The sequence below is a fragment of the Podarcis vaucheri genome (genome assembly GCF_965113315.1).
Source record: "Podarcis vaucheri genome assembly, chromosome: 7".
NCBI lineage: Eukaryota > Metazoa > Chordata > Lepidosauria > Squamata > Lacertidae > Podarcis > Podarcis vaucheri.
Window position 1 is genome coordinate 38,481,665 of NC_138765.1, and position 27,833 is coordinate 38,509,497.

Here is a 27,833-nt window from a genome sequence, read left to right on the forward strand (position 1 = left end):
CTCATTGGATTGATCATCAGGTGTAAAGTTTGCATACACAAACACACATATGATAAAACCTTCTCTTTTCCAGCGGACATCTTTGCGCAGAACTTTGTGCCAAACTGGCGCGGGCCTGATGGCAGTTTCTTTGGTTTGTTTTCCATCTTTTTCCCATCAGCCACTGGCATCTTGGCAGGAGCCAACATTTCAGGTGATTTGAAGGTAGGCGGGTCTGGCTGCTGAAGCCCAGGGGGGCAGGAGGTGGGGTGCCGGAGTCAGCAGCCTCCTTTTGGAAACATGGCCCAGGGCAATGCTGCGAGAAATTCTGGGTATTGGGGCAGAGGGTTTGGTGGGTCCCATTCCAGCCTCTTTCTACATATAGCCTGTTGGGGATGCAGAGGGACAAGTCTTTCATTACATAAATATATTTCTCTCTCTCTCTCTCTTTCAATGAGGGGTGACTTATTACAGCTAAGCATGAAAAGTTGCATATAAGTTGAATCTTCTTTCCTTTCACCCATGTTTCATTTGGGAGAAGCCTGTGCAGTTCTATGCAAAATTATCTGTGTGTTTGTGTGTTCCTATATACATATAAATGTAAGGTGTCATAATGCTGCAGTTTACCAAACACAAACTCCAGGATGACAACAGAACAGCAGGCAAGCAAGCAAGCAAGCGAGTAAGGAGTATGAGTGGCAGACGACCTGGGTGAGCTGTTTAACTGAGTGGGGAGTTGCTTCAGAGAGCAGTTTGGCAAACCACTCTCTGGGGCGCATTCCCACCTCCATGAAACCTCACTGCAGCCACAGGCAAGCAGGAGGAACAAGTGAGAAGGCAAGCAGGCAGAGTGGGGACTCATCCACACTTAGCTTTTGCCTCACATTTTCCAGGCACAGGTCCACACTTTAAAGCTCCATGTCCTAGCGCCCCTTTTTTCCGCCCTGAAGTGCAGGTTTTCTTCAGATTGCCATTTGCTCCTGTTCAGTGTTAAAAGAGCAGGTTTTCACCGGGAAAGCTCCAAAGCAAAAGAAGAAGAAAATGAGGGCTTGGAAATTGGAGCTTTGAAGCATGGGCCCTGCCTGGAAAGCACAGAGGAAAGGTAAGGTGTGGGTAAGCCTTAAGTGAGTGAGCCAGTGGCCCAGGCAGGCAGGTGAGTGATGGAGAGGCACAGGTGAGCAAAAGGGAGAAGCTGAAGGAGCTGGAGAGGTTTGGGTGAGGTGTAAATGGGTTGGCAACAAGGTGGGGCAAGCGAGGTTGGTGAGCCCCTAGTAGTATCACAATTACTGGTTAATTCAGTGATGCCTATGGAAGGCATTTTCCTAAATCTCATTTATCCCCTTGGGTAGGATCCTGCCGTGGCAATTCCTAAAGGGACCCTCATGGCTATTTTCTGGACGACCGTGTCATATCTTATTATATCTGCGACTATTGGTAGGTAATGGTCAGGCATTAATCGTAATCAGCAAGGTAAATGTAGTACGTTTCTGAGCACAATACAAAGTGTTGGTGCTGACCTTTGAAGCCCTAAATGGCCTCGGCCCAGTATACCTGAAGGAGTGTCTCCACCCCCCATCGTTCAGCCCGGACACTGAGGTCCAGTGCCGAGGGCCTTCTGGTGGTTCCCTCATTGTGAGAAGTGAAGTTACAGGGAATCGGGCAGTGGGCTTTCTTGGTAGTGGAACCCGCCCTGTGAAATGCCCTCCTACCAGATGTCAAAGAGATAAACAACCACCAGACTTTTAGAAGACATCTGAAGGCAGCCCTGTTTAGGGAAGCTTTTAATGTTTGACAGACTATTGTATTTTAATATTTTGTTGGAAGCCGCCCAGAGTGGCTGGGGAAACCCAGCCAGATGGGTGGGTTATAAATAATAAATTATTATTATTATTATTATTATTATTATTATTATTATTATTAATCAAGAGAAGCTGCCCCTGGATGTTTTTGGACTGAGTATGGGCTCAGGAACATTATGTCTTCTTAATTCAAGGTGTATTTCCTGAGCTACTGCTGTCCACTTGATTCTGGTTGGTGGGCTTTACCTATTTATTCTGTAGGATTCGTAAAGCATTTAACTGTCAAGACCAGTGAGCAGTTTACAAGGGGTACTGGTAGTCAGAGTAAACCTACTAAAGTTAAAGTTGTTTTTAATGTTTGGTGTTTTTTCGTGTTATTAATATTCTGTAGGGAGCCTCCGAGAGTGGCTGGGGAAACCCAGCCAGATGGGTGGGGTATAAATAAATTATTATTATTATTATTATTATTATTATTATTATTATTATTATTAAACAGAATTAACTAATTTCAATGGGTCTGCTCTGGATAGAACTTAGCTGGATACGTGAAAATTACTGATAAAATCAGATATTTAAAACATTTCAAAATATAATCAGCAGCTTTAAAAATATACATGATAAAATAAAATTGCATATTAAAATGCATGTCAAATTTACATATCTGAGTAGGCTTGGTTAAAGGAAAGGAAAAATTTCAGCCATTGTTAAAAAGAAAGCAGCGAAGGCACCTGCCCAGCACCAAAGGGCAGAGAATACCAAAGTGTAGGCACAGATGGCCCGAAGGACTGAATCCTTGCAAATGTGGAATGAACATTATATGGTTTATTTAACAGGATTTATACATGGCTTAATTTGCCAAGGTCTCTAACTGATTTGGGCCTCTGGTGAGAAAAACAAAGTAGATCCAAGCAGCCTGAATTTTGCCCCCCTATGCTCGGAGTGTAGGGACGCGGGTGGCGCTGTGGGTAAAAGCCTCAGCGCCTAGGGCTTGCCGATCAAAAGGTCGGCGGTTCGAATCCCCGCGGCGGGGTGCGCTCCCGTTGTTCGGTCCCAGCGCCTGCCAACCTAGCAGTTCGAAAGCACCCCCGGGTGCAAGTAGATAAATAGGGACCGCTTACTAGCGGGAAGGTAAACGGCGTTTCCGTGTGCGGCTCTGGCTCGCCAGAGCAGCGATGTCACGCTGGCCACGTGACCCGGAAGTGTCTCCGGACAGCGCTGGCCCCCGGCCTCTTGAGTGAGATCGGCGCACAACCCTAGAGTCTGTCAAGACTGGCCCGTATGGGCAGGGGTACCTTTACCTTTACCTTTATGCTCGGAGTGGCTCATGGGTCTTTGAAATTAAGAGCCCACGTTGTGGACGAAAACTGTCAGAAATGATGCTAAATTATCATGGTCCCTTTCTTAGGGGCGTGTATGGTCCGGGATGCCTCTGGAAACGTGAACGACACCGTCTCTGTTGGCTCTGTGGGCTGTGAAGGGATCGCTTGCAACTTGGGCTGGAATTTCACGGAGTGTGCTCAGAGCCACACCTGTAACTTTGGGCTTATCAATTTTTACCAGGTATTATCAGCCATACTGCCATGGGGAAGGATGTTTCTTATTTGACACCTGGGTCTTGGGGATACTTGGAAGAGGGACAAAGACACTGCCTTCTTCCATATAAATCTATTGCAGCCCGGGATCCAACCCTACCAGATGGGTTGCAATCTCTGATCAACCATGGGCATGATGGCTGGGTCCATCACTTAGCTATGATTCCTGCATTGCAGGAATAGTTTGGGTCCCTTCCAACTCTACAGTTTTATGCTTCCATGACTACTGATGGCTTCTCTGCTGTGAATAGATCGCCAGACTGGGTTGGGGACAAAACCAGCTGCCTTCAAAAATGGGGAGGCACAATGCAGGGAGGCTGGTTTAGTGCCTAGACCCAGCAGGAATCGCTGAATAATCCACCATTCTGCCTTATATTAGCCCATGAAGCTCAGTATTCGATAACCTAGTGGCCATGAGCAGCTGAGCTCCCTAACGTCAGATATGGGAAGAGGCTTGTGGAAGCTGCCATCTCTGATTGGCTCTTCCTCCTTCCACCAGTGCTCATCCCTTTCCCCACTTCCCCTGGGTCCAGGCTGAACTCCTGAGAGGTTGTGGAAAGCGGGGCATGCTTCTCCTCCTTGCTCTGATCAGGGCCCACATGTAGGGAGAAGAACCCTAGAATCACAGAATTGCAGAGATGGAAGAGACCCCAAGGGCATCTAGTCCAACCCTCTGCAATCCAGGAACCACATCCAGAGAATCCTTGACAGATGGCCATCCGAACTCTGTTTAATAACTTCCAATGGCAAGGCAGCAACAGCAAAGAGGCTCAAGAGAGGGACCCCTGATTGGGTGGGGGCCATGACAAGTGTCAAGTGGTACACACACACACACACACACACACACACACACCCATGCTGGCCTGTGAGAAGGTGTCCTCTCCTGGTTTTGACAGAGCCCATGGGGGACCACACAGGTTGGTAGTTGCAGCACCAAGGACAGTTGCAAGCGAGAGCCCTTGCTCTAATCACATTGGCGAATGAACCAGTGGTGGGTTTTGTGTTTCTGGGGGCTGGATCTGAAGGTTTGAAAGAAGCTAGTCTCTGGACTGGAGTATCCTCCTTTCTAATAAGTCCTTTTGTGTGCATTACATGCACTGATATCATGAGCTGGGAACATGGGTCACTGGTGTGGAGGCGACTGGTTCCTCAGGGGGTGTAGGCTTAACGGAGACAGACTTCACAGGGGCTGCTCTGGGGTGTCTTGGACTCCAGAGCCCATTACCTAGGTTTGGGCTGTGCCTCAGGGCTGGCTGTAACCCTGGAGCCAGGGCTGCTGTACAGATAGATTGGACTGGTCTCTCTGAGTTTTGGAAGTCCAGTTTGCTGCTCTGCATCATGCACAGTGCATATGTGATCCATTGTGTTTCCTTGCAGAGCATGAGCATGGTGTCTGGTTTTGCTCCACTAATCACAGCTGGGATCTTTGGGGCCACCCTCTCCTCCGCTCTGGCCTGCCTTGTGTCAGCCCCCAAAGTCTTCCAGGTGAGAGATGGGGACAAGTGGGACTGCTCAGCTAACCAGGAAATTTGGATTCCCCTCCCAACCAAAAGCCAGACCACAGTGCTAGGATCTGACTGCTTTGGGGCTGAGCTTGAACCTGCAGGAATGTGCTCTGAATCTGAATGCAAATGACCAGAACTGTCCACAAAGTGTGAAAAACCACCAGCCTTATTTCCCCCATCAGTAAAAGAAGATGACTCCACATCTTCCTTGATATGCTCTGAAGTTGACTGTGATATTAGATTGTGATATGTCAAGCTGTGATACATCAAGCATTTCATTCGGTAAAACTGCTCTAAAAATGATGATGAGTTTGAGCATGTTAATGCAATACAGAGCTCAGTCCTTTTATAAATGACAGGCAGTGGGCCATGATCCATTTGAACAGTTAAACCCCATATAGAGGTTGATATTCTGCCTGTTGTAAATGTATTTTATCTTCTACAAAGATAGATTTTATATGGACTATTGACACTTGTATCAAATAAAATTTATTTAGAGAAGAAAATTAATTAGAAAGAAAACAGCAGCAGGTGTCCCAAAATAGATTCATACCAAACCAGAAGCTAGTCAAACAAAATAGAAGCTAAATTTCATGAAAGGTCTGAGAGAACTGCAATGATTTCACCTGATAACTAAAAGACATTGATGAGAGTGCCAGGTACATGTGTTTAGGAATGGAATTCCATAATTCCAGTGCCGCCACTGAGAAGCCCCCCTCTCCAGTCATCGCCCCATTAACCTCAGGATGTGAAGGACACGGAGAACTGCCTCCAGTTTAAACCTTGACATTTCTGGGCATGTTCCTGATGGCTCGAAACCTTGTCACGAATAGCCATTTTGCATCTCCCCAACAGTGCCTTTGTAAGGACCAGCTCTACCCTGTCATTGGCTTTTTTGGGAAGGGCTATGGAAAAAACAACGAACCTATCAGGGGATACATGCTGACGTATGTCATTGCGATTTGCTTCATTCTTATTGGTAAGTAATTCAGGGGTCATTAAGTGGGGGAGGGGCAGAGGCTGATTCAACTCAGGGTGGGGTAAACAATGGCAATAGGAGGGTCTTTAATTCTGTGCTGAAAGTCCTCAATGTTATGATTTAATAAATAACAACTACCCTACAAACACCTGATTCTGCGCTTTGAATAATTTGCACAAATGAACGGAACCTCCCTCCTTCTCTCTCCTATCCCTGCAGCTGAACTGAATGCCATTGCCCCCATCATCTCCAATTTCTTCTTGTGCTCCTATGCACTCATTAACTTCAGCTGCTTCCATGCGTCCATTACCAACTCCCCAGGTAAGGTGTGCTATTTATTCATTTATTCATTGACTCTATATCCATCATGTTCTCCAAGGAGTTCAAGGTGACACACATGGTTCTCCTTGCTCCTTATCACAACCCTGTGAGGTTGGTCAGTCTGAGAGGCAATGACTGGCCCAAGATCACCCAATGAGCTTCATGGCTGAGTGGGGAATTGAACCCAGCTCTCCCAGGTCCTAGTTGGACACTCTCACCACCACACCACCACTGGCTCATGGTGCTTAGCATCAAAAGTAGCACACTAGGTCAGGTCCTAGGCCACTTCCAGAGCCTCACTGTCCTGAGGATGGGAAGCTGTTCCTAGCAGATCTAAGCAGGTTTGTTGGCCATGCACTTGGGAGCAGAAGCTGAGCCCTTCAGTTGGTGTATGGCCTCATTGTCAGCCACTTATCATTCAGGATGGTGTAGTGGTGAACAAGCAGGGCTGCAAAATCTGGAAGTTGGGAAGCCTGATTTGGCTCATCCCTATAGCCCAGCTGCCTTTCCATATTGGGGTGTTTCTCCCCCTCCCCATTTAAATTTTATTACATGTTTACATTAAGCTAACATAATTTATCCAGCAGTGTCCTAAATAGTAGATACAGTGGTACCTCGGGTTACAGACGCTTCAGGTTACAGACTCCGCTAACCCCAAAATAGTACCTTGGGTTAAGAACTTTGCTTTAGGATGAGAACAGAAATCGCACGGCAGCAGCCGGAGGCCCCAGTAGCTCAACCTCAGGTTGAGAACAGTTTCAGGTTAAGAACGGACCTCCAGAACGAATTAAGTTCTTAACCTGAGGTATTGTGCATCAAATATACGTGGCTGAGTGGACAGATTGAGAGATTGATCTGCACCAGCCACCCGCTATTGAAATTTGTGTATGAAGTACAATAAGAAAAAATCAGGTTGCATTCATATCCTGCCATTGTGAGAACAGGATGCTGGACTAAATGGGCTCTCTTGAGCCTGATCCAGCAGGATCTTCTTATGTTCTTAACACAACTGAGCAAATATAAGGACCAAACTAAATTAAAAATTACGCAGTTTAAAACTCAGAGAACATCTCTGGGCCTTTATTTTAATGACAGTCACTAGAAACTTTCCATTCTTTGCTATCACCAGCTGATCCAAGATCCTCATGGAGAAAAACGATATAATAATCAGCTGGATGCCCTGGATGAGATAATAATAATGTGAATGTGTGAGTAATCTAGGCTCATGAAAGGTATTTAGGTTCTTTGCCCTATTTTATAAAATTACTCCAACAGCAAAGAAATAGTTCTCATGTTTCCCCTAATATAAGATCCATTGATCTTTGGGGATGGCAGATCAGTATTATCTGCAAGGCAGTTGCACAAGAAGATAGTGTATGCGCAGTGCTTTGATTGCCAATTATTCTGGTTCTCTTTCATTGCTTTCACATCCACCCAGGTTGGAGGCCCTCCTTCAATTACTACAGCAAGTGGGTGGCTCTCTTTGGAGCCATCGTGTCTGTGGTCATCATGTTCCTGCTGACCTGGTGGGCTGCTCTCATCGCCATTGGAATTGTGGTCTTCCTGCTTGGATATGTTCTCTATAAGAAGCCAGGTATGCAACTGGGGAACCTCGGGCCTGGCAGAGATGGGCAAATGTGGCCCTCAAAGCCTCTTCATCTGGCCCTCAGGACTCTTCCTGCAACACGCCCCCTCCCAGTCAAAGCCCCTTTCCCCCTTTTAATGCCCTGCCCACTTTTGCCTCTGGCCCCACCCATCACTGGCATGTGACACCCCCCTAATGTGGCCCAGAAGGGAATGTGTACAATGCAGGAGGTTGGGCTAGATGGTGCTTATGGTTCCTTCTGACTCGACTATGATTCTGTGAACACCAGCTACCATTAAGCAAAAATAAATGCTCTGATCCTGCTTGGCTGTTTCTCTCTAGGGGTGAACTGGGGCTCATCCGTGCAAGCCGGTTCCTACAACATGGCCCTGAATTATTCTGTGGGACTCAACGAGGTGGATGACCACATTAAGAATTATAGGTGAGGAAGTGTACAGTGCTATCTTCTTGGTGCTTATTGAAGACCCTCCTTTTCCAATAAGCCTTTTAGGTCAATGTTTTTTTATCTTAGTCTGTGGGCCTGCAGTGAAGCTGAATGTCAGGCAATTCAGGACTGAGAAAATGAAGAGCTTCTTCATGCAGTGAAGAGTTAAACCAGCAGTCTCTTCTGATACCCTTATGTTCTGCATTGGACTTGAAATTATTTTTATGTGCTTTTTTAGTAATGTTTTTATTGTTACATTATTTTGGGATGTTTTATGGGAAGCAGTTCGAAATAAATGATGTCAAAAGTCAGGGTAAACAGGGAGCTCTTCAGCTGCCTGAGAAAGCGCCCCACTGTTGGTTCTTGTCTGAACTCCACAGGGAGCTCATTCCACACAGTGGGAAGAGCAACAGAGGAGGCCTCAGCCAGCACAGTCAAACCGATCACATCGACTTTGGAGGACTAGATGGGAATAGGCCTTCCGAGAGATAATCTGGTCCCAAGTGCAGCCTATGACTTCTCATTGTTTCTCCCTCAGACCTCAATGTCTGGTGCTGACTGGCCCTCCCAATTTCCGCCCAGCCCTGGTGGACTTTGTGGGCACCTTCACCAAAAACCTGAGCCTGATGATTTGTGGGAATGTGTTGATCGTGAGTATTTATCACCACAGGAGAATCTACTTTGCATGTTGTCGACATCTGTCTGTCTTTCTGTCTGTCTGCCTGTTGTATACTTCTGAAGGCACCAGGCTAGGAATGGTTTCATCCAGGAGCTCTTTTGGAGACAGCTGATTCTCTATGAATCAACCACCTACAGTGAACCCATGAGGTGTGAAGGCTAGCATACAGAACCCATGGTCTCAAAGCAGGGACCTTGGTGCCAAGAGAGGGCGATTTCAGATCTCCAGGTCAGTTTGTAAGCAAAAGAAATAGCTAGTTGGGCTGATCTCAACTGTGCTACAGCACTGTGGGTGGTCTGGAGTGGTACTGCAAATTCTGGCTCAGTAGGGATCCGGAGGCCCCAAAAGCCAATTGAATCCCAGCATGAGCCTGTCAAAATGCTGGTTCTGGCTTCCTCAGTTTGATTTACTTGCTGCTACACCATGCAATCTACCCGTGGAACCTGCTGCTTGCTTATGCACCACTAGCCCTGCCAGGCAGATGCCTAGAACACCCCCAATGGGAAGTTGGCAGTGACCCCCATCCCTCAACTCCCATCTCCAGATGTTTAGGAGGGACTGGGGCACCTGCCTTTTCATACTTTGTGTTCGCAGCAGAAAACAACTGTGTTCATGCTGGAGTGGCCACAGCAAATCTGGTTTCCCCATCAAGCAGGATGAAAGCTGCATTTGATTCTGTTTGTTCCCCCTGGAAGGATAGTCAGCTAATTAAGCAGGACTGAATGATAGGCTCGGAAGATATGGAAGGCAATCACTTCCAGCTGCAGCTTAATTGCCAAGGCAAAGATCAGAAGCTGCTTTTTGAAAGCAGGGCACATTAATCACAGGATGGCATTCTGCTTCCAGATTACCTCTTATTCTCTGCCTGAGGTGCAGCAATTGCAGATGTGGTGGCTGATCAATGGGGAAATGATTGGCCCCTTTGCATTATTAAGCTGGCCAAGTGCCAAATTTAAAAACAACAACACAGAGGTACCCCTTAGCTCAAACTTCCTGGGCTCTGAAGGCCTTTCTGCAAACTGCAGACACGAGGAAGTGGCATGTGGTTTCTCACTGGTATAAGAAGGAGCCTCTGTGCATGCTCAGAGAGATGGCTTACACATTTTGTGACTGAAATAGGATCCTAGGTGCAGGTGGCACCCATGAGACAAGTCCAGGGATGGGATCTGATCATAGGCTCTGTGTCCAGCTTGGACTTTAACTCGCATCAGCCCCATTCAGCACGGCCAACAGTTAGATATGGTGGGAATTGTAGTCCAAAACATCTGGAGGGCGCCACATTAGTGAAGTGCAATTTGGATAACTTGATGGTCACATGAGTCAGGAAGGGTGTGCCTGTCTTAAGCCAGCTGCCCTTGGGTCTCCCACTGTTTTCTTCTGCTTTCTCACAGGGGCCAGGCAAACAGATGATGTCTGAGTTCCGTCTTGCTTCCAGAGGCCATGTCAAGTGGCTGACCAAGCGCAAAATCAAGTCTTTCTATACTGATGTCTTAGCTGAGGACCTGAGAACTGGCGTTCAGATTCTTATGCAGGTAAAAATCAAACAAAAAGAAAGAAATTTTGAAATGCTGAAGGTAAGTAGGCAGCCCATGTCTACAATGACTGCTACATTGAAGAATCCTTAGAACGATTTTTGTGAAAGTTCAGTATTCATTGGGCAAATTAACTGTTGTATCTTACTGTCTGTTTTCAGCAGCCATACTTTGTGGCAGAATGCGGCATGCTGGTGGCATTACTGAGGGCATTGTCCTGCTGCTTTCTCCTGAGGAAAACTGCTCTTTAGCACTCAGTCAGAACAAATGGCAACTTGAGTTTTCTCTGGATTGACGTTTCCTTTGATTTAGCACTAAAGAGCAGGTTATCCCTGGGAAAAGGGTGGAGGAAGGGGGGAACCATTCAGACCTGTGGTTTCTAGGAAAAGGACAAGTGTGGATGAGCCCTGAGTTAAGTTTAGAGAAAAGGCGAGTAGGAGGTGACAAGTTAGAAATTTATAAAATTACGTATGGCATGGAGAACTTGGCTAGAAAATCCCCGCCCAGTTGCTTCCACCCAAGTTCAGCCCCTTGAGGAATGAGGAGGGAGTGTCAGTGTGGTCTATAATGATACCCCCTTGTTCTCTGCTTTGATAAAGGCTTCTGGTCTTGGGAGAATGAAGCCCAATGTCCTTGTGATTGGTTACAAGAAAAATTGGCAGGCTGCCCATCCACAGACGGTGGAAGAATACATTGGAATTCTGCAGTAAGTTGGGTGATGGCATGGGATCCATTTAAATGAATTAGCGGCTGCAGCTGTCTGTGGCCACCATTAGCACCAGGGATGGGCAGATGTGTTTGTTTATGACTTGGGCAAATTTTCCATATGTTCATTTATAAATCGGCTCCCGTCTTGACCAACACTGAGGCTAAGGAAGAAGCGGAGGCTGACAGGCAGGGCCATCCTGTGAGCTGCTTGTAAATAAGAAGTCAGGTGGGGGGCTGGCTGCAGGGCAGATGTGGGTTGGTGGGCAGTGCCCCATTTGCCTTCATGGAGACCAGCCTCTGCTGATTCCAACCAGGACTTCTGAGATCTGTCTTACATTGACTCTGGCAGCCCTTTGGTTTTGTCTTCCAGTGATGCTTTTGACTTCAAATATGGTGTGTGCATGATGCGGATGAAGGAGGGGCTCAACATCTCCAGGCTCGTGCAGTCTCACAGTGAGTTTCTCCACCACATACTTTCTGGGCCAGAGGCTTCCTGTAGTTGAGTTGATTTGCCTAAAAGGATGCAATTGGGAACTGAGGAGGCAGCCTCTAGCTCTGTGTGACCCGAACATTGCCTGGCAGCAGCTCTCCAGAGTTTGAGGCAGGTGTTCCTACCATGAAATGCCAAGGATTAAACCTGGGACCTTCTGCATGCAAAACAGATGCTGTAACCACTGAACTGTGGGAGACAGAAAAGAACACAGGAAGCTGCCTTTGGCATTTGGACCATTGGTCAATCTAGCTCAATGTTGTCTGCAATGACTGGCAATAGCGCTGTAAGATTTCAGAGAGGGGACAATTCCTAGACCTATTAGAGACACTGCCAGGAATTGAACCTGAGACTTTTCGCCCTTCCCAGATGATATGCTGCACTCAACATTAAACAGTGGCTCATCACAAGCCATTGTTCAGTGTTAGGCACCAGGCCAAGAGGCGAGGCAAACAAACACAAAAATCAAATAAATCTGATCTTGCTTTTTTCGGTCCTTCTCACTAGTGTAAGGAGGAAATGAATCACAATCCTTATTACCATCCAACTGCTGAGGGGGTGTTCTTTTGCTCCAAGCCAACCTCCAGAGCAGCTTTTCCAAACTTGATGGCCTCGTGATGTTTTGGACTACAACTCCCATCAGCCCCAGCCATGGCTGTGTTAGCTAAGCTGCTAAGGCTGGAGGGAGATGTAGTCCTGGGCAGCTGGAGGACACCAGGCTGAGGAAGAGTGCTCCATTGTGTTCATTGCATATTCTCTTTCCTCTAGTTAACCCCGTGTTTGACCCAGCAGAAGATCCACAGAAGAACATTGAAGAGCCTCCTGTGATAAGTACATGTCAGTTCCCAGCAGGTTCATTTCTGTGACCTCTAGTGCTCGTCTTTCTTTTAAGACTGTCTTACTTGTGGGGAAAGTGACTGACTTGGGCCACAGATGGAAGGCCTTTGAAATCAGAGTGTGCCAACTCAGAGGTTTGATTTCTTCTCCTATAGCACAGGAAGAGAAACCTGCCATTTTGGGCCCTGTCTCAACCATTCTCCTGTCGTGTCCTGCTTGTGACCTTTCCTCATCAATCTGGTTTGGCCACTGTGAGAACAGGATGCTGGACTGGATAGGCCTTAAAAGGATCTAGGGCAGTAGCCAGAGTAGCCTTCCAGATGTTGTTGAACTACAGCTCTCATCATTCCTGCCCATTGGCCCTTTTGACTGGGGCTGATGGGAGTTGGAGTCCAACATCCGGAGGATTACAAAGTGAATATTTCATTCTGTTGGTTATGCTTACTCCTAGGATTTATGATTTGTGCCCTAGCTTTGCAAATGAGATGCAAATAAAAAACAATCCCACATTCATTTTGCCCCCCCTGCCCAATTTGGTTACTCTCCGAGTCAGGACCACATCAGCCCCATGTAAACATCAGTTCCAAGTTGCCATCATGTTCTACTGTCTCCTAAAGGCCTATGCCAAAATTATTGAAACACATTTTACCATGTGATAAGAGCTGCCTGTGAGACTAGGGGTGGCATTTTCTGAAAACTTCCATGCTCTGTTTCTCGGCACATATTTCCCCCCCCCCCCCAGTTCCCATCTGGCTCCTAGATTTCAACAAGAAATGAGTTGTTTATTTACCAGTCACACTAAAAATATAAACTATTCTCAGATTATATATGCACCATCATAGTATAGTATGTATAATTATATTATATGCAAATATATATATATATATATATATATATATATATGCTTTCGTAGATTTTCACGGGTACAGGAATGCAGGTTTTGGTGTCTTCGGGTGTCTTCCCGTGTAAGAGTCGGGGTGTCTGTGCGACGTTTCGACGAGGTCTCACTCGTCATCTTCAGGCTGGTGCTTTCGGCTTCTTGTTACTGGAACTGGCTTCTTGTTACTTGTTACTGGCTTCTTGTTACTGTCTGTTCCAGTAACAAGAAGCCGAAAGCACCAGCCTGAAGATGACGAGTGAGACCTCGTCGAAACGTCGCACAGACACCCCGACTCTTACACGGGAAGACACCCGAAGACACCAAAACCTGCATATATATATATATATATATATATTATTCCATGTTTCCTAAACTAACCAGCACATATTAATACTTATAAAAAAAATGCTGCAGAAATACATGACAGCATGGGACTTGGCTCTTTTATACGTAGTTAGTCCCACTCAGAGGAGACCCACCGAAACTGATGGCCTAACTTAGGTACAATTCTGACGAGTCTATTCTAAGTAGAACATAGCTGGATACAACTCAATATATAATTTGCATATTTTTATATATAATTAGATGGTTTTTGTTTTTTAAAGTTTCCTAATGAACAGAATGGGAAGTGGAGCATCTCAAGAGGGATTTCATAAGCTTGCAAATTCACTTGGTGAGTGGCATTTGAAATCCTGGGCACTCTCTTACTCATGCAGTGGGGATCCTTTTTATTATTATTCCTAGTGGACCCTGATGCCTTGGTAGCAGAACAGCAAGCAAGCACTGCCTTCCAGATAGAGCAGGGCAAGAAAACCATTGACATCTACTGGCTCTTCGATGATGGAGGTAATTTCAGCATCCTTCTCCCACATAGGTAAGGATTTGTGGTACCAAAGGAGTGTTGCACCTTCTGGTCCAACCCCCTGCTTGGACCCATCACTGCCATTTTTGCTTTGGGGCTCCTGGGTCAGTGGTGTTCCTTTTTCATAGAATCATAGAATCATAGAGTTGGAAGAGACCACAAGGGCCATCGAGTCCAACCCCCTGCCAAGCAGGAAACACTATCAGAGCACTCCTGACATATGGTTGTCAAGCCTCTGCTTAAAGACCTCCAAAGTAGGAGACTCCACCACACTCCTTGGCAGCAAATTCCACTGTCGAACAGCTCTTACTGTCAGGAAGTTCTTCCTAATGTTTAGGTGGAATCTTCTTTCTTGTAGTTTGGATCCATTGCTCCGTGTCCGCTTCTCCGGAGCAGCAGAAAACAACCTTTCTCCCTCCTCTATGTGACATCCTTTTATATATTTGAACATGGCTATCATATCACCCCTTAACCTCCTCTTCTCCAGGCTAAACATGCCCAGCTCCCTTAGCCGTTCCTCATAAGGCATCGTTTCCAGGCCTTTATAATAATAATAATAATAAATTTTATTTATATCCCGCCCTCCCCAGCCGAAGCCGGGCTCAGGGCGGCTAACAACAATAAAACAGTACAAAGGTACAACATAAACAACATTCTAAAATCATTCATTATAAAAATTAATTAATTCAAGCCACTAGCAACCATTGGGCCAGAGCTCTGCGAAGATTGCCGAGGGAGGGAGTCAGGCTGTGCCCTGGCCAAAGGCCTGGTGGAACAGCTCTGTCTTGCAGGCCCTGCGGAAGGATGTCAAGTCCCGCAGGGCCCTGGTCTCTTGTGACAGAGTGTTCCACCAGATCGGAGCCACAGCCGAAAAAGCCCTGGCTCTAGTTGAGGCCAGCCTAACTTCTCTGTGGCCTGGGACCTTCAAGATGTTTTTATTTGAAGACCGTAGGTTTCTCTGTGGGGCATACCAGGAGAGGCGGTCCCGTAGGTACGAGGGTCCTAGGCCATATAGGGCTTTAAAGGTTAAAACCAGCACCTTAAACCTGATCCTGTACTCCACCGGGAGCCAGTGCAGCTGGTATAGCACCGGGTGAATGTGATCTCACAGCGAAGACCTCGTAAGGAGTCTCGCTGCAGCATTCTGCACCCGCTGGAGTTTCTGGGTCAGTCTCAAGGGCAGCCCCACGTAGAGCGAGTTACAATAATCCAGTCTGGAGGTGACCGTCGCGTGGATCACAGTGGCTAGGTCAGGGCGAGAGAGGTAAGGAGCCAACTGCTTAGCTTGGCGGAGATGGAAAAATGCCGCCTTTGTTATAGCTGCAATCTGCGCCTCCATGGAAAGGGAGGTGTCGAAGATTACACCCAAACTCTTAACGGACGGTGCTGGCACTAATTGCGCCCCCGCAAGAGATGGGAGTTGCCCCCCCAATCCCATATCGCCCCGTCCCAGCCACAGGACCTCTGTCTTCGAAGGATTTAGCTTCAACCGGCTCCCACGTAACCATCCAGCCACAGCTTCCAAACATCTGGTCAGTGTGTCTGGGGCCGAGTCAGGATGGCCATCCATCAACAGATAGAGTTGGGTGTCATCGGCATACTGATGACAACCCAGCCCAAAACTCCGAACAAGCTGGGCGAGGGGGCGCATAAAGATGTTGAAAAGCATCGGGGAGAGTATCGCGCCCTGAGGTACTCCACACACCAAGGAGTGGCGCGATGACAATTCCCCCCCAAGCGCCACCCTCTGTCCCCGACCAGAGAGAAACGAGCGCAGCCATTGAAGGACTGTGCCCTGGATCCCCACGTCGGTAAGGCGGTGGTCCAAAAGTTCGTGATCGACCATGTCGAAAGCTGCTGATAGATCTAAAAGAATCAGCAGCCCTGACCCGCCTCGATCCAGCTGTCTACGAAGGTCATCTGTTAGGGCGACCAGAGCCGTCTCGGTCCCATGACCAGCGCGGAAGCCAGACTGGAATGGATCCAGAGCCAATGTTTCATCCAGAAACCCACCAAGCTTTGACCATTTTGGTTGCCCTCCTCTGGACACGTTCCAGTTTGTCAGTGTCCTTCTTGAATTGTGGTGCCCAGAACTGGACACAGTACTCCAGGTGTGGTCTGACCAGAGCAGAATACAGTGGCACTATTACTTCCCTTGATCTAGATGCTATACTCCTATTGATGCAGGCCAGAATTGCATTGGCTTTTTTAGCTGCCGCGTCACACTGTTGGCTCATGTCAAGTTTGTGGTCAACCAAGACTCCTAGATCCTTTTCACATGTACTGCTCTCAAGCCAGGTGTCACCCATCTTGTATTTGTGCCTCTCATTTTTTTTGCCCAAGTGCAATACTTTACATTTCTCCCTGTTAAAATTCATCTTGTTTATTTTTGCCCAGTTCTCTAATCTGTCAAGGTCGTTTTGAAGTGTGATCCTGTCCTCTGGGGTGTTAGCCACCCCTCCCAGTTTGGTGTCATCTGCAAATTTGATCAGGATGCCCTTGAGTCCATCATCCAAGTCGTTGATAAAGATGTTGAATAAGACCGGGCCCAAGACAGAACCCTGTGGCACCCCACTAGTCACTCTTCTCCAGGATGAAGAGGAACCATTGATGAGCACCCTTTGGGTTCGGTCAGTCAGCCAGTTGCAAATCCACTGAGTGGTAGCATAGTCAAGACCGCATTTTACCAGCTTCTTTACAAGAATATCATGGGGCACCTTGTCAAATGCCTTGCTGAAATCAAGGTAGGCTACATCCACTGCGTTCCCTTCATCTACCAGGCTTGTAATTCTGTCAAAAAACGAGATCAGGTTAGTCTGACATGACTTATTTTTCAGAAATCCATGCTGACTATTGGTGATCACAGCATTCCTTTCTAGGTGCTCACAGACTGTTTGCTTAATGATCTGCTCCAGAATCTTCCCTGCTATTATTTTTCAGAAATCCATGCTGACTATTGGTGATCACAGCATTCCTTTCTAGGTGCTCACAGACTGTTTGCTTAATGATCTGCTCCAGAATCTTCCCTGCTATTGATGTCAGACTGACTGGGCGGTAATTATTTGGGTCCTCTCTTTTCCCCTTTTTGAAAATAGGGACAACATTTGCCCTCCTCCAGTCTGCCGGGACTTCGCCTGTTCTCCAGGAATTCTCAAAGATGACTGCCAGTGGTTCTGAGATCACATCTGCCAGTTCTTTTAATACTCTTGGATGCAGTTCATCTGGCCCTGGAGACTTGAATACATCTAAACTAGCCAAATATTCTTGTACTATCTCCTTAGTTATTCTGGGCTGTGTTTCCTTTGCTGAATCATTTGCTCCAAATTCTTCAGGTCGGGCATTGTTTTCTTTATCGGAGAAGACTGAGGCAAAGAAGGCATTGAGTAGTTCAGCCCTTTCTGTGTCCCCTGTTTGCATTTCACCATCTTCTCCTCTGAGTGACCCCATTGTTTCTTTGTTCTTCCTTTTGCTACGAACATACCCATAAAAGCCTTTTTTGTTGCTTTTAACCTCTCTAGCAAGCCTGAGTTCATTCTGTGCTTTAGCTTTTCTGACTTTGTGTCTACACGTGCTGGCTATTTGTTTGAATTCCTCTTTGGTGGTTTCCCCCCTTTTCCATTTTTTGTACACATCCTTTTTTAATCTTAATTCAGTTAAAAGTTCTTTAGATAGCCACCCTGGCTTCTTTAGGCACCTTCCATGTTTCCGTCTCATTGGTATTGCCTGACGTTGTGCTTTTAGTATCTCCCTCTTAACAAACTCCCAGCCATCATGAACTCCCTTTCCTTTTAGTATTGTTGTCCATGGGATCTCACCCAGCACTTCCCTAAGTTTTATGAAGTCGGCTTTCTTAAAGTCAAGAAATTGAGTCCTAGTATGCTTGGCTGCTCCTTTCCGCTGTATAGTAAACTTCAGAAGAGCATGATCACTCGCGCCTAATGATCCTTCCACTTCTACCCCACTAACCAGGTCATCAACATTGGTTAGGACCAGATCTAAAATGGCTGTTCCTCTTGTTGCTTCTCCCACTTTCTGGACAATGAAGTTGTCTGCAAGGCCAGTGAGGAATCTGTTTGACCTTATGCTCTTGGCTGAGTTTGACGTCCAACAAATATCCGGGTAATTGAAGTCCCCCATTACTACTATCTCCCTTCCTTTTGCATGCTTGGCCATCTGTTCCAGGAAGGCATCATCTATGTCCTCCGTTTGGCTTGGGGATTTATAGTAAACTCCCACAATGAGGTCTCTGTTATTCTTCTCTCCCTTAATTTTGACCCAAATGCTCTCACTTTGGCTTTGAGGATCTAAATCTTGGATCTCTTCACAGGTATACACATCCCTGACATATAACGCCACTCCTCCTCCTTTCTTGTCTGGTCTGTTTCTCTGAAATAGATTGTATCCCCCCATTATTACATTCCAATCATGGGACTTATCCCACCAGGTTTCAGTGATGCCTATTATGTCATATTTAGTTTGCTGTACCAAGAGCTCAAGCTCATCTTGTTTATTTCCCATGCTTTGCGCATTAGTGTACAGACATTGAAGTCCATTAATCATTCCCCCGTGTCTCTTATTTAAGGATTTTTTCCTCCCACCACTAGGTCCGCGTGCTGTTTGCTCCATTTGGTCTATGACATTTGGATGATCATCTTCATTAATTGATAGACTCCTACCTTCAGGAGCACTGTCTCCCTCCCCCACATTAGTCAGTTTAAAGCCCTCCTGATGAGGTTTCTGAGATTTTTGGCAAAAACATTTCTCCCAACCGTTGTGAGGTGCAGCCCATCACTTGCCAGAAGTCCATCTTCAAGAAACTGCAGTCCGTGATCTAAGAATCCAAACCGTTCCTGTTTACACCATTTGCGAAGCCAGCTGTTCACTTCCACTATTTTCCCCTCTCTCCCTGGGCCACGTCGTTCAACTGGGAGGACAGATGAGATGACAATTTGTGCATTTAGTTGCTTCAATTTCCTGCCGAGAGCCTCATAGTCTCTTTTGATCTTCTGGAGGCTATTGCTTGCAGTGTCATTGGTTCCCACATGAACCAAGAGGAAGGGGTATTTGTCAGTGGGTTTTATGATAAGGGAACAGTTAGGGCCACAGGCACCAGCTTATGAGGATGATGGAAGGGGAAACATCACACGCACAATGTCCCAATATTGCACACATGAGCATTGTGCCTCCCTCAATAAACTGGGTAGAAGCTTCCTGAGCTTTGGGAAGGAGGCAACACGCTTTAATACTTTAATACTCTAGTTTACCGAGAACATTTAGGGGACTAGCCTAGTCCCCCTAAGGCCTGAACCAATGGATTCAAAGTACAAATAACAAAAAAGGAGATTCCAGCTAAACATTAAGATGAATTTTCTGATGGTCATAGCAATTCAACAGTGGAACGGACAACCACCATCCAAAGATGGTGGACTCTCTTTCATTGGAGGTTTTAAAACAGGTTGGATGGCCATCTGTCAAGGATTCTTTAGCTGTGATTGTCGCATTGCAGAGGGGTGGACCAGATTACTCCTGAGGTCCTTTCTCACTCTAGAGCTCTAAGATTCTTTGGTCCCAGGGGCTGATCTGAGGCACATGATGCAGCAACCTTGCTAAAGCTAAGCTGGTTTGGGTTTGGCCACTCCTTGGATGAAAGGCCACCTGGGTACCTTGTCTATAGCCACCATAGGCTCCGTCTTGGAAGTACAGTGTGATATAAATCAGTATTTGCCAACCTGGGGCCCTGGAGATGATGGGAGTTGTAGTCCAAAACATCTCTAGGGCACCAGGTTGGGAAAGACTGAAATAAACGAAGGATTCCCAGACTCCATTTTCTCCGCAGTTATTTGATCAAGAGCCATTCTGTGTTTTTACTCGGCAGGCCTGACACTCCTCATACCTTACCTCCTTGGGCGCAAGAAGAGGTGGGGGAAATGCAAGATCCGGGTGTTTGTCGGAGGGCAGATCAACAGGATGGATGAAGAGCGCAAGGCGTAAGTCTAGGACTGCTTGTGGCCTCGATTGGATTTGTATCCCTTGTGCTCTGGGAGAGGGCTGTGGTAGTTCTCAGGCCCTGCTTGTGAGCTTCCCATTGGGGCATCTAAAAGGCTATGGTTACAAAAGTAATTAGGCTATCTATAGAATTAAAACAATGCAAAAAAAATGTATCTATTAAAATGCAGGTTGTGGGAGAAATGACAGGAGGGTGCCCGGTTGAGGAAGGCTGGTCCAAGATGCATAGCAAAATTCCTAACATGAAGAGAGGTTATCGCATTTCAGTTATCCTCAGAATGTAAAGAATCAATGTGTGCACTGGGCATAGGAAAACATAAAAACGAAACTGCTGCCCCCTGCAAAAGGTACTACTGGTCTCTTTCTCCTCTTGCAGGATCATCTCCTTGTTAAGCAAGTTCCGACTTGGGTTTCATGAGGTCCATATTCTTCCCGACATCAACCAGAAACCCCGACCTGAACAGTAAATCAAGACTTAACTGTAGCTTCTTGCTCATCCAGTTTAATAATCTGCAATTGACTTTTTTATTGTTATTTTGTTTATTTAAACATTGATGGGTGTGGTTTTTTTTACTTCTTCCTTAAATTTTAAGGTTTGTTATATAAATAATAATAATACAGGATGACTGTTAAATGCATAACATGACTTCCTGGTTTTTGCAGTGGTTATACATATACATTAAAGATTGTGTAATAATTTGTATCAGAAGCACCTAACATTTTACATTAGAAAAATTAGCTAGAAATATGACTTTTAAAACTATGTGGAAATGTGGCAAACTTAAGGCTTTGATGGAGGATAGGGTTGTCAATGGTTACTAGGCACAATAACTAGGTTTCTCCCTCCACTGTTGGAGGCAGTTTGCCTCTGAATCCCAGTTGCTGGAAACTAGAGGGGAGGGGAGTGTGCTCTTGTGCTCAGGTCCTTCTTGTAGGCTTCCCTCAGGCATCAGGTTAGCCACTGTGAGAACAGGATGCTGGCCTAGATGTGCTACTGGCCTGATCCACCAGCGCTCTTCTAATGTTCTCGAGGCTAGAAAAACAAGAAACTGAAACTGAGATTTGTCCCCAACTTGGTATTACAGACATGTACGGGTCCCCACAGCTGACAGTTTCATGTTGAGTGCTGGAATGTTCTGGGGAAGAGAGATCCTAGATGGTCTATTTGGTTCAGGCAGAAACAATGCCACCTGGTCACTTACAAGATCTCCATGGTTTTGTTGACAGTGTGAAGAGATTTGACGACTTAATTGCCCCATTCAGACTGAACGATGGCTTCAAAGACGAGGCGATGGTGAACGAGATGAGGCACGGCTGCCCATGGAAGATTTCCGATGAGGAAGTCATGAAAAATAAAGCTAAGGTCTGAGGGTCTCGCTGGCCATGTGGAGAGTGGGCTTTGCCATCACAAAAAGTGAAAAATAATTGATGTCTCCTATCAACGGGTCCCAAGGCCTTTAATGCAGGGGTGGCTGACCTGTGGCCCTCGAGATGGCACTGGACTTCTGCATTGTTGGAGCATGCCCTTCTTCCGTCTCCCATTCACGAAAGATCACCCATCAGTTGCTTCAGGCAACTCATAAAGGCATCTCTTTTTGCCCTGACTTTCCCTGACCCACAAGATTGGACTATCTTATTACTGAATTCCTGTTGCTGTTTTTTTAATAACACTGTTTTGTTGGTTTTCAAATTGTATCTCTGTTTTTATACTTTCATTGTTTCTATGTTGCATTTTTGAATACAGCGGGTCTGCAAATTACATGGGGCAGGGGGTGGTCCACGAGCAAAGGCAAAACTGTGTAGAGTCAGCATACCCTGGAATCTCCCTCCCAGCTGCGCAACCATCCCTACCTATCTGGAGTGGGTATTGCCCTTTATCTCCTTTTCTAGGCTCTGGTAAGGTCATGTGACCTTCCCAGTACCCAGTAAGCAAGGCAGAGGGCCCAAAAGCTCTACAGTGGGAAATAACTTTTTAAGCCCCCCTGTCTTGCTTATTGGGTTCTGGGAAGGTTGTGCAAGATCTTGGATGGCTCCTTCTGACTCCTCACTCCCAGTTTCCAGTTATTTATTTTCCACACACAAAGCTGCAATGATGTAAGTAAATTACATGTAAATTGTGGGACCACTGTACCGTCAAGAGATTTTTTAGTGGTTTACAATGCTTTTAAATAAAAAGAAACAATAATAAACCCCAGTTGGCATGGCCAACAGTCAGGGGAAGTATAAGTTCAGCAACATCTGGGCTTTAAAGCACCTTCGTAGCATATTCATTCCCTCAACAAACTCTGGGCACTGTAGTTTACGCCTCACAGTTACAATTCCCAGCAACACTTAACAAACCACATTGTTCAGAGTGGTTTTACAGCCGGCCCCTCTTCCCAAGGAACACTAGGAAATGTAGCTCTGTGAGAGGTAACAGGAGTGTCCGAACAAATTTCAGCACGCTTAACAAACCGCAGCTTCCAGGAACCTTTGAGGGAAACCATGACTGTTTAAAGTGCTTTCAAAGCTTTAAATTCATGGTGTAAATGTGGCCTTAATCTCTGCATTTACTGTCTATTCTCTCTTCCGCCCTTCAGTCACTTCGACAAGTAAGGATGAACGAAATCTTGTTGGATTACTCGCGAGATGCAGCCCTCATCTTCATGTAAGTAAGACAAGCCACCAACCAACTGACCAACCTGAGTTTTTGCATGTACTTTGTGAAATGTTGACCTTACAAAGAAGTATGGCTGGAAATGCATTGATACGGGCTAGGCCTGCACAACCCAGCAAGCTGAAGCAACCATGCATGGTGGCCTCCAAGGGCCTTGGCTGTTGTGGAGGTGGGGGGAGGATTAACAAAATCAATCCTTAATAATAAAGAAAACTGTAACAAAACATAATGAGAGACACTAAATACAAAAACAGGAGGCAACACGCAATGAAGGGAGGGGCTGATTTTAGAGCAAAACACACAAGCCCCGCCCACCAGATAACAAGCACTATACTATTCAAATTAGGCCCCAGTGTTTTTCTTACATTGACAACTCTCCTGGGACTGCAGTCCCGGCAGGCAGGATTTGCAGGTGCCCCCTCTCAGGTCTCAGGAGGGTGGGCTGCATTCAGCAAAGCACAGCAGATGTTGTGCAGGCCAGATTTAGATTGAGTAGCTGCGTCCCCAGCCTGGTAAACCTCTAGATGTTCTGGGTTACAGCTTCCGTCAGCTCTTGCCACCCAGCTACTACAGGTCTCTGGCCGTGCCATAAAAATAAGAAACCAGCTGTATCAGTGGCGTAGCGTGGGGGTGCAGGGGGGGCCGGCCGCACTGGGCACAACATCTGGGGGTTAGGGTTAGGGGGCGCAAATCCACGGGTTAGGGGGTGCAAATTACTTGCCTTGCCCCGGGTGCTGACAGCCCAAGCTACGCCACTGAGCTGTATTTACAACGAACAAACCCAAGCTGTTCTCTGCTTTCTCCACCTTTTTTTTTCTAGAACGCTGCCGATAGGCCGAAAGGGAAGATGTCCTAGCAGCCTCTATATGGCTTGGCTGGAAACCCTCTCGCAGGACCTGAGACCCCCCGTCATCCTGACCAGGGGCAACCAGGAGAATGTCTTGACCTTTTATTGCCAGTGATTCTTGGGCAGCTGAATCAAGATGAATTTGTTCCAGGCCAGATCCTGCTCTTAGGACTTGGGCCTTCTGGAGGGTTTGTTTCTGGTGGTGGAAGGTCCACAATAAAAGACTTGTGGTGTGAATGATGAATATTCCTGAGCTGTGGTGTGAATGATGGATATTCCGCCCTGCCACAAGTTGTTAGGGGAATAATCTGACCAATGGTCTCTGGTAGATTTTGATGGATTGCTGAGGGGATGTGGTTTGCCATGTGTCCTGCTGTACAGAAGAGAGTCATTGAGTTGAAGGCATCCTCTACTTCAGGTGTGGTGGTATTTCCTGCCCCCCATATGTTGCTGAACTACAACTACCATCACCCCCTGGCCATGTTTGCTGGGGCTGATGATGGGAGTTGTAGTTCAGCAACATCTATAGGGCCAAAACTTCCCAGTTTAATGGCTGCTCAGTCTAAGTTAAATAGGGTTGCCATATTTCAAAAAGTAAAAATTCCTGACATCTGCAAAGTTGGGGTTTTTTTTGGGGGGGGAATAGTGATTTTAATCTTCTGGAGCTGTTCCTGCTGTTTTCCCATCACATTGACATACATCCAGGTTTTCCATGACATCCCTGATGCCACTTTTACACCTGAAAACCAGGATGTGTCAGGAATTTTCCTGATGTATGGCAAGCCTAAAGTTAAAGACTAATAAAATTATGGTGGGGGGCAGGGCTCATAATAGTCCATCATTAATTAGAACCCGGATGGCAGATTGAGCAGGTATAGAGGTTGACACCTTCCCCACTATGGTGAAATGGATTGTATTTCTATTCAAACTGTAGCAATTCTTTCCAAATTTGCATCTATACCTATAAAATATCACATGCACTGTTCACGCAAATCTGCATCCTCTTTTTTGCCAATGCACTAGTGACCACCCTATGAGCTGGAGGGAAGAGCCTGCCCTCAAAATGTTGCATAATTGGTTGCCCCCCCCCATTCCCTCAAAAAGCTTCAGAGTCGTCAAGGCAACCAACCTGCATCAAGTAGGTCCATCTCCTGACGATCCCACTGGGCACTCATCATGGAGAGGGGCTCTAGGCAAAAGGCCCTCTGGTGGGAGTCCCCTGCTCCAACCCCTGGTTGGCTTAAACCTGATTGGGTGGGAGGACCTTGCTTCAGCGCATGGGACACATTCTCTTCTGGGCTACCTTTCACAGGGCAGCTATGGGTGGGGCAAGAAGCAATGAATGTTAAATTTTGCCTTTTGTATGGTGTGCTATTTTCTACACCCACACACTCCTCAATCCCCCTTAAAAGGAGCAAGAGGCACAACCAGAGAGGCCTGAAGGGACATATCCAGTGCCTAGGCTTAATGTTCCTCACCACCAGCTTACCTGGTGCCTACAGTGGGTGGCAGTGGTAGCAGCAGTGGTAATGAGCAATGCCAGGGGGCTGGGTCTTGTTGCCACTTTACTTCCACACAATAACCCTCCACACTGTATCATCCTAGAGCATTGTGGGAAATGCAAATGGTAGTTACGTCCAGCTAATCCAAAATGCAGCAGCCAGACTGGTGACTGGGAGTAGCTGCCAAGGCCATATTACACCAGTCCTGAAAGACCTACGTTCATTCCCAGTACGTTTCTGAGCACAATTCAAAGTGTTGGTGCTGACATTTAAAGCCCTAAACGGCCTCGGCCCAGTATACCTGAAGGAGCGTCTCCATCCCCATCGTTCTGCCCGGACACTGAGGTCCAGCACCAGGGGTCTTCTGGCGATTCCCTCCCTGTGAAAAGTGAGGTTACAGGGAACCAGGCAGAGAGCCTTCTTGGTAGTGGCGCCTGCCCTGTGGAAAGCCCTCCCATCAGATGTCAAGGAAATTAAGAACTATCTGACTTTTAGAAGACACCTGAAGGCAGTCCTGTTTAGGGAAGTTTTTAATGTTTTAAGTTTTATTCTGTTTTTAGTCCTCTGTTGGGAGTTGCCCAGAGTGGCTGGGGAAACCTAGTCAAATGGGCGGGGTATACCATAAATAATAAAATTATTAAATTATTACCGGTATTATTATTAGCTATCCGGTGCTGTAGTTTAGACTGGGCTGTATTTGGGGACCTTCTTGCTCATTCTGCTGAGTGGGGTGGGGCCATGGATTGTTGTCCCAAAGCTCTGCCCTGATGGGGCAAAGTCTCCAGGAATTTTTTTTTTTAATGGTGTGTGTGTGTGTTAAATAGAGTAGGCATCTCAAGGGCAAAGAGTTCTGGGATGGGGCTCAGGATGATAAGATCCTGGACACCAGTTTGGAAGGTGACTTGGAAGTCTTTGTGATGAAGAAGAGCAAAAGATTATTCACAACCTAGAGCCCACCAGTCCATCTCATCTCTGCTGAGAGCTCCACACAGCCCCTGTGACTCTTCTGGGTATGAGAAGGGCAGGTCTTCCTGCAAGCAGAGATTCCCCTTGGCCTAGAGCCAACGCCTACAATCCCACAAGGAGATCAGTGTGGCATTTTGGCAATGAACTCATGTACAGCCCCAGGGCGACATGCGGGGCCTGCCAGAGAAAACACAAGGACCAAACGGCACTGGGGGAAACAATTGCCATGGTTCAAGGAAATAAAACAGCTGTCTCTCTTTTTTTAATCACATCCTGGCTTAGACCCAACCAAGCAGTAGCTCTTCTCCCTATTTTCCAGTGGCAGATCACTGGGGGGAAATGATCGTTATCCCAATGCACTCTTGCATCATTTCACTTGTGTTGACAGTGGCAACTCTCTCTGCCTTATTCTGCCCACCTGTGCCTGTCTGTCTTCCCTGTTGACTTGCAAAATCCCAACCAGTTAATCACATCCACACCATACAGCTGAACCACATGGTTCTCCCGCCAAAAAAAAAACCCTGAGAGCTATAGGTTCTTAAAGGTGCTAGGAATTGTAGCTCTGTGAACTATAGCTACCACAATATTTTTTTTCTGGGGTGGGGTGGGGGGGAGCCATGCGGTTTAAATGTGTGGTGTGGATGTGACCTGAGATTTACAACAAAATGTTGTTGTGTGGAGCCAGCCTGTCATGCCCTTTTCCAGGACACTCCATTCCATCTCCCTTTATTATTATCATCAGTTGTTGCTGTTATATTTGTTTGCTTTTTACAAAACATCTCCAAGCAACTTACAAAATATTAAAATCCATCACTGCCTCCTGCGGGAGCAAATTCCATAGTTTAGATTATGCACCATGGAAAGAAGACTTTCTTTTCTCTGTCCCGAATCCTCTAACATTCAGCTTCCTTGGGTGTCCACCAGTTCTAATGTTATGAGAGGAGAAGATTTTATTCTCTACCCACTTTTCTCCATGTCATTAATAATTTCATAAACTTCTATCATGCCACCTCTTACATTTATGTAAACTGAAAAGCTCCAAATTTTGTAAGCTTTTCACATAGCGGAATTGCTTCTTTCCCTTGAATATGCTGGCTACCCTGTGAGTTTCATTAGGGCAATCAAACATTTCAAATGTTTTTTGCTCAGAAAACAAATGTTTTAATCAACAAACCAAACAAATGTTTGGTCACAATCATCAGTTTGTTGGCCAAGATTCAGACTTTTATTTTTCAGTTACTATGATTTCCTTTAGGGTGTATTCACAAACACTGAACACTGTACATCTTCACCCTTTGTCAGCATAGTGAGTGTGTGTGTGCCCACGTACTATTTATGTGTGTTCCTATATCTTTGTAAATAGTTTCAGGATTGCATCAGCCGTTTTAACCTGTGGTGGAGGGTAGGGGAGCATATCCATTATTGAACAGTGTGAAACAAACAGCTGCTCACAAAGTTCTGTGTGGGTTTCCAGGACACTTGCTTTGGAGATTGCTGGCAATGGGCTGCGCTCAGCATGTAGATAAGCAGGTGTCAGCTTTCCCCTCAAGTGCACCCATTTAACAGCTGACACACCTGAATGTCCACTGGGTGTTCTCAGACAAAGTGGAACAGCACACAGTGGATGCTCACTGTCCAAGCATTGTCCCTACAAATGCAGTCA

General features: G+C 46.3%; 1 protein-coding gene across 2 annotated transcripts in view; it reads left to right on the top strand.

The window, feature by feature from the left end:
• Window positions 1-24,668, top strand: part of SLC12A3 (solute carrier family 12 member 3) — a 31,903-nt gene extending 7,235 nt beyond the window's left edge. Inside the window, exons 8-26 of one of the 2 annotated variants that reach the window (XM_082233454.1) lie at window positions 74-204; window positions 1,329-1,413; window positions 3,184-3,338; window positions 4,748-4,855; window positions 5,731-5,854; window positions 6,074-6,175; window positions 7,614-7,769; window positions 8,103-8,202; window positions 8,744-8,855; window positions 10,276-10,416; window positions 11,016-11,122; window positions 11,495-11,577; window positions 12,383-12,451; window positions 14,076-14,177; window positions 20,069-20,180; window positions 20,576-20,662; window positions 21,427-21,562; window positions 22,779-22,846; window positions 23,676-24,668. In XM_082233454.1, the coding sequence (XP_082089580.1) occupies window positions 74-204; window positions 1,329-1,413; window positions 3,184-3,338; window positions 4,748-4,855; window positions 5,731-5,854; window positions 6,074-6,175; window positions 7,614-7,769; window positions 8,103-8,202; window positions 8,744-8,855; window positions 10,276-10,416; window positions 11,016-11,122; window positions 11,495-11,577; window positions 12,383-12,451; window positions 14,076-14,177; window positions 20,069-20,180; window positions 20,576-20,662; window positions 21,427-21,562; window positions 22,779-22,846; window positions 23,676-23,817 (2,120 nt within the window). In that variant the 3' untranslated portion in view covers window positions 23,818-24,668. The remainder of the gene's footprint in view (window positions 1-73; window positions 205-1,328; window positions 1,414-3,183; window positions 3,339-4,747; window positions 4,856-5,730; window positions 5,855-6,073; window positions 6,176-7,613; window positions 7,770-8,102; window positions 8,203-8,743; window positions 8,856-10,275; window positions 10,417-11,015; window positions 11,123-11,494; window positions 11,578-12,382; window positions 12,452-14,075; window positions 14,178-20,068; window positions 20,181-20,575; window positions 20,663-21,426; window positions 21,563-22,778; window positions 22,847-23,675) is intronic. The other variant, XM_082233455.1, reaches the window with a different exon arrangement.
• Window positions 24,669-27,833: the final 3,165 nt, after the last annotated feature.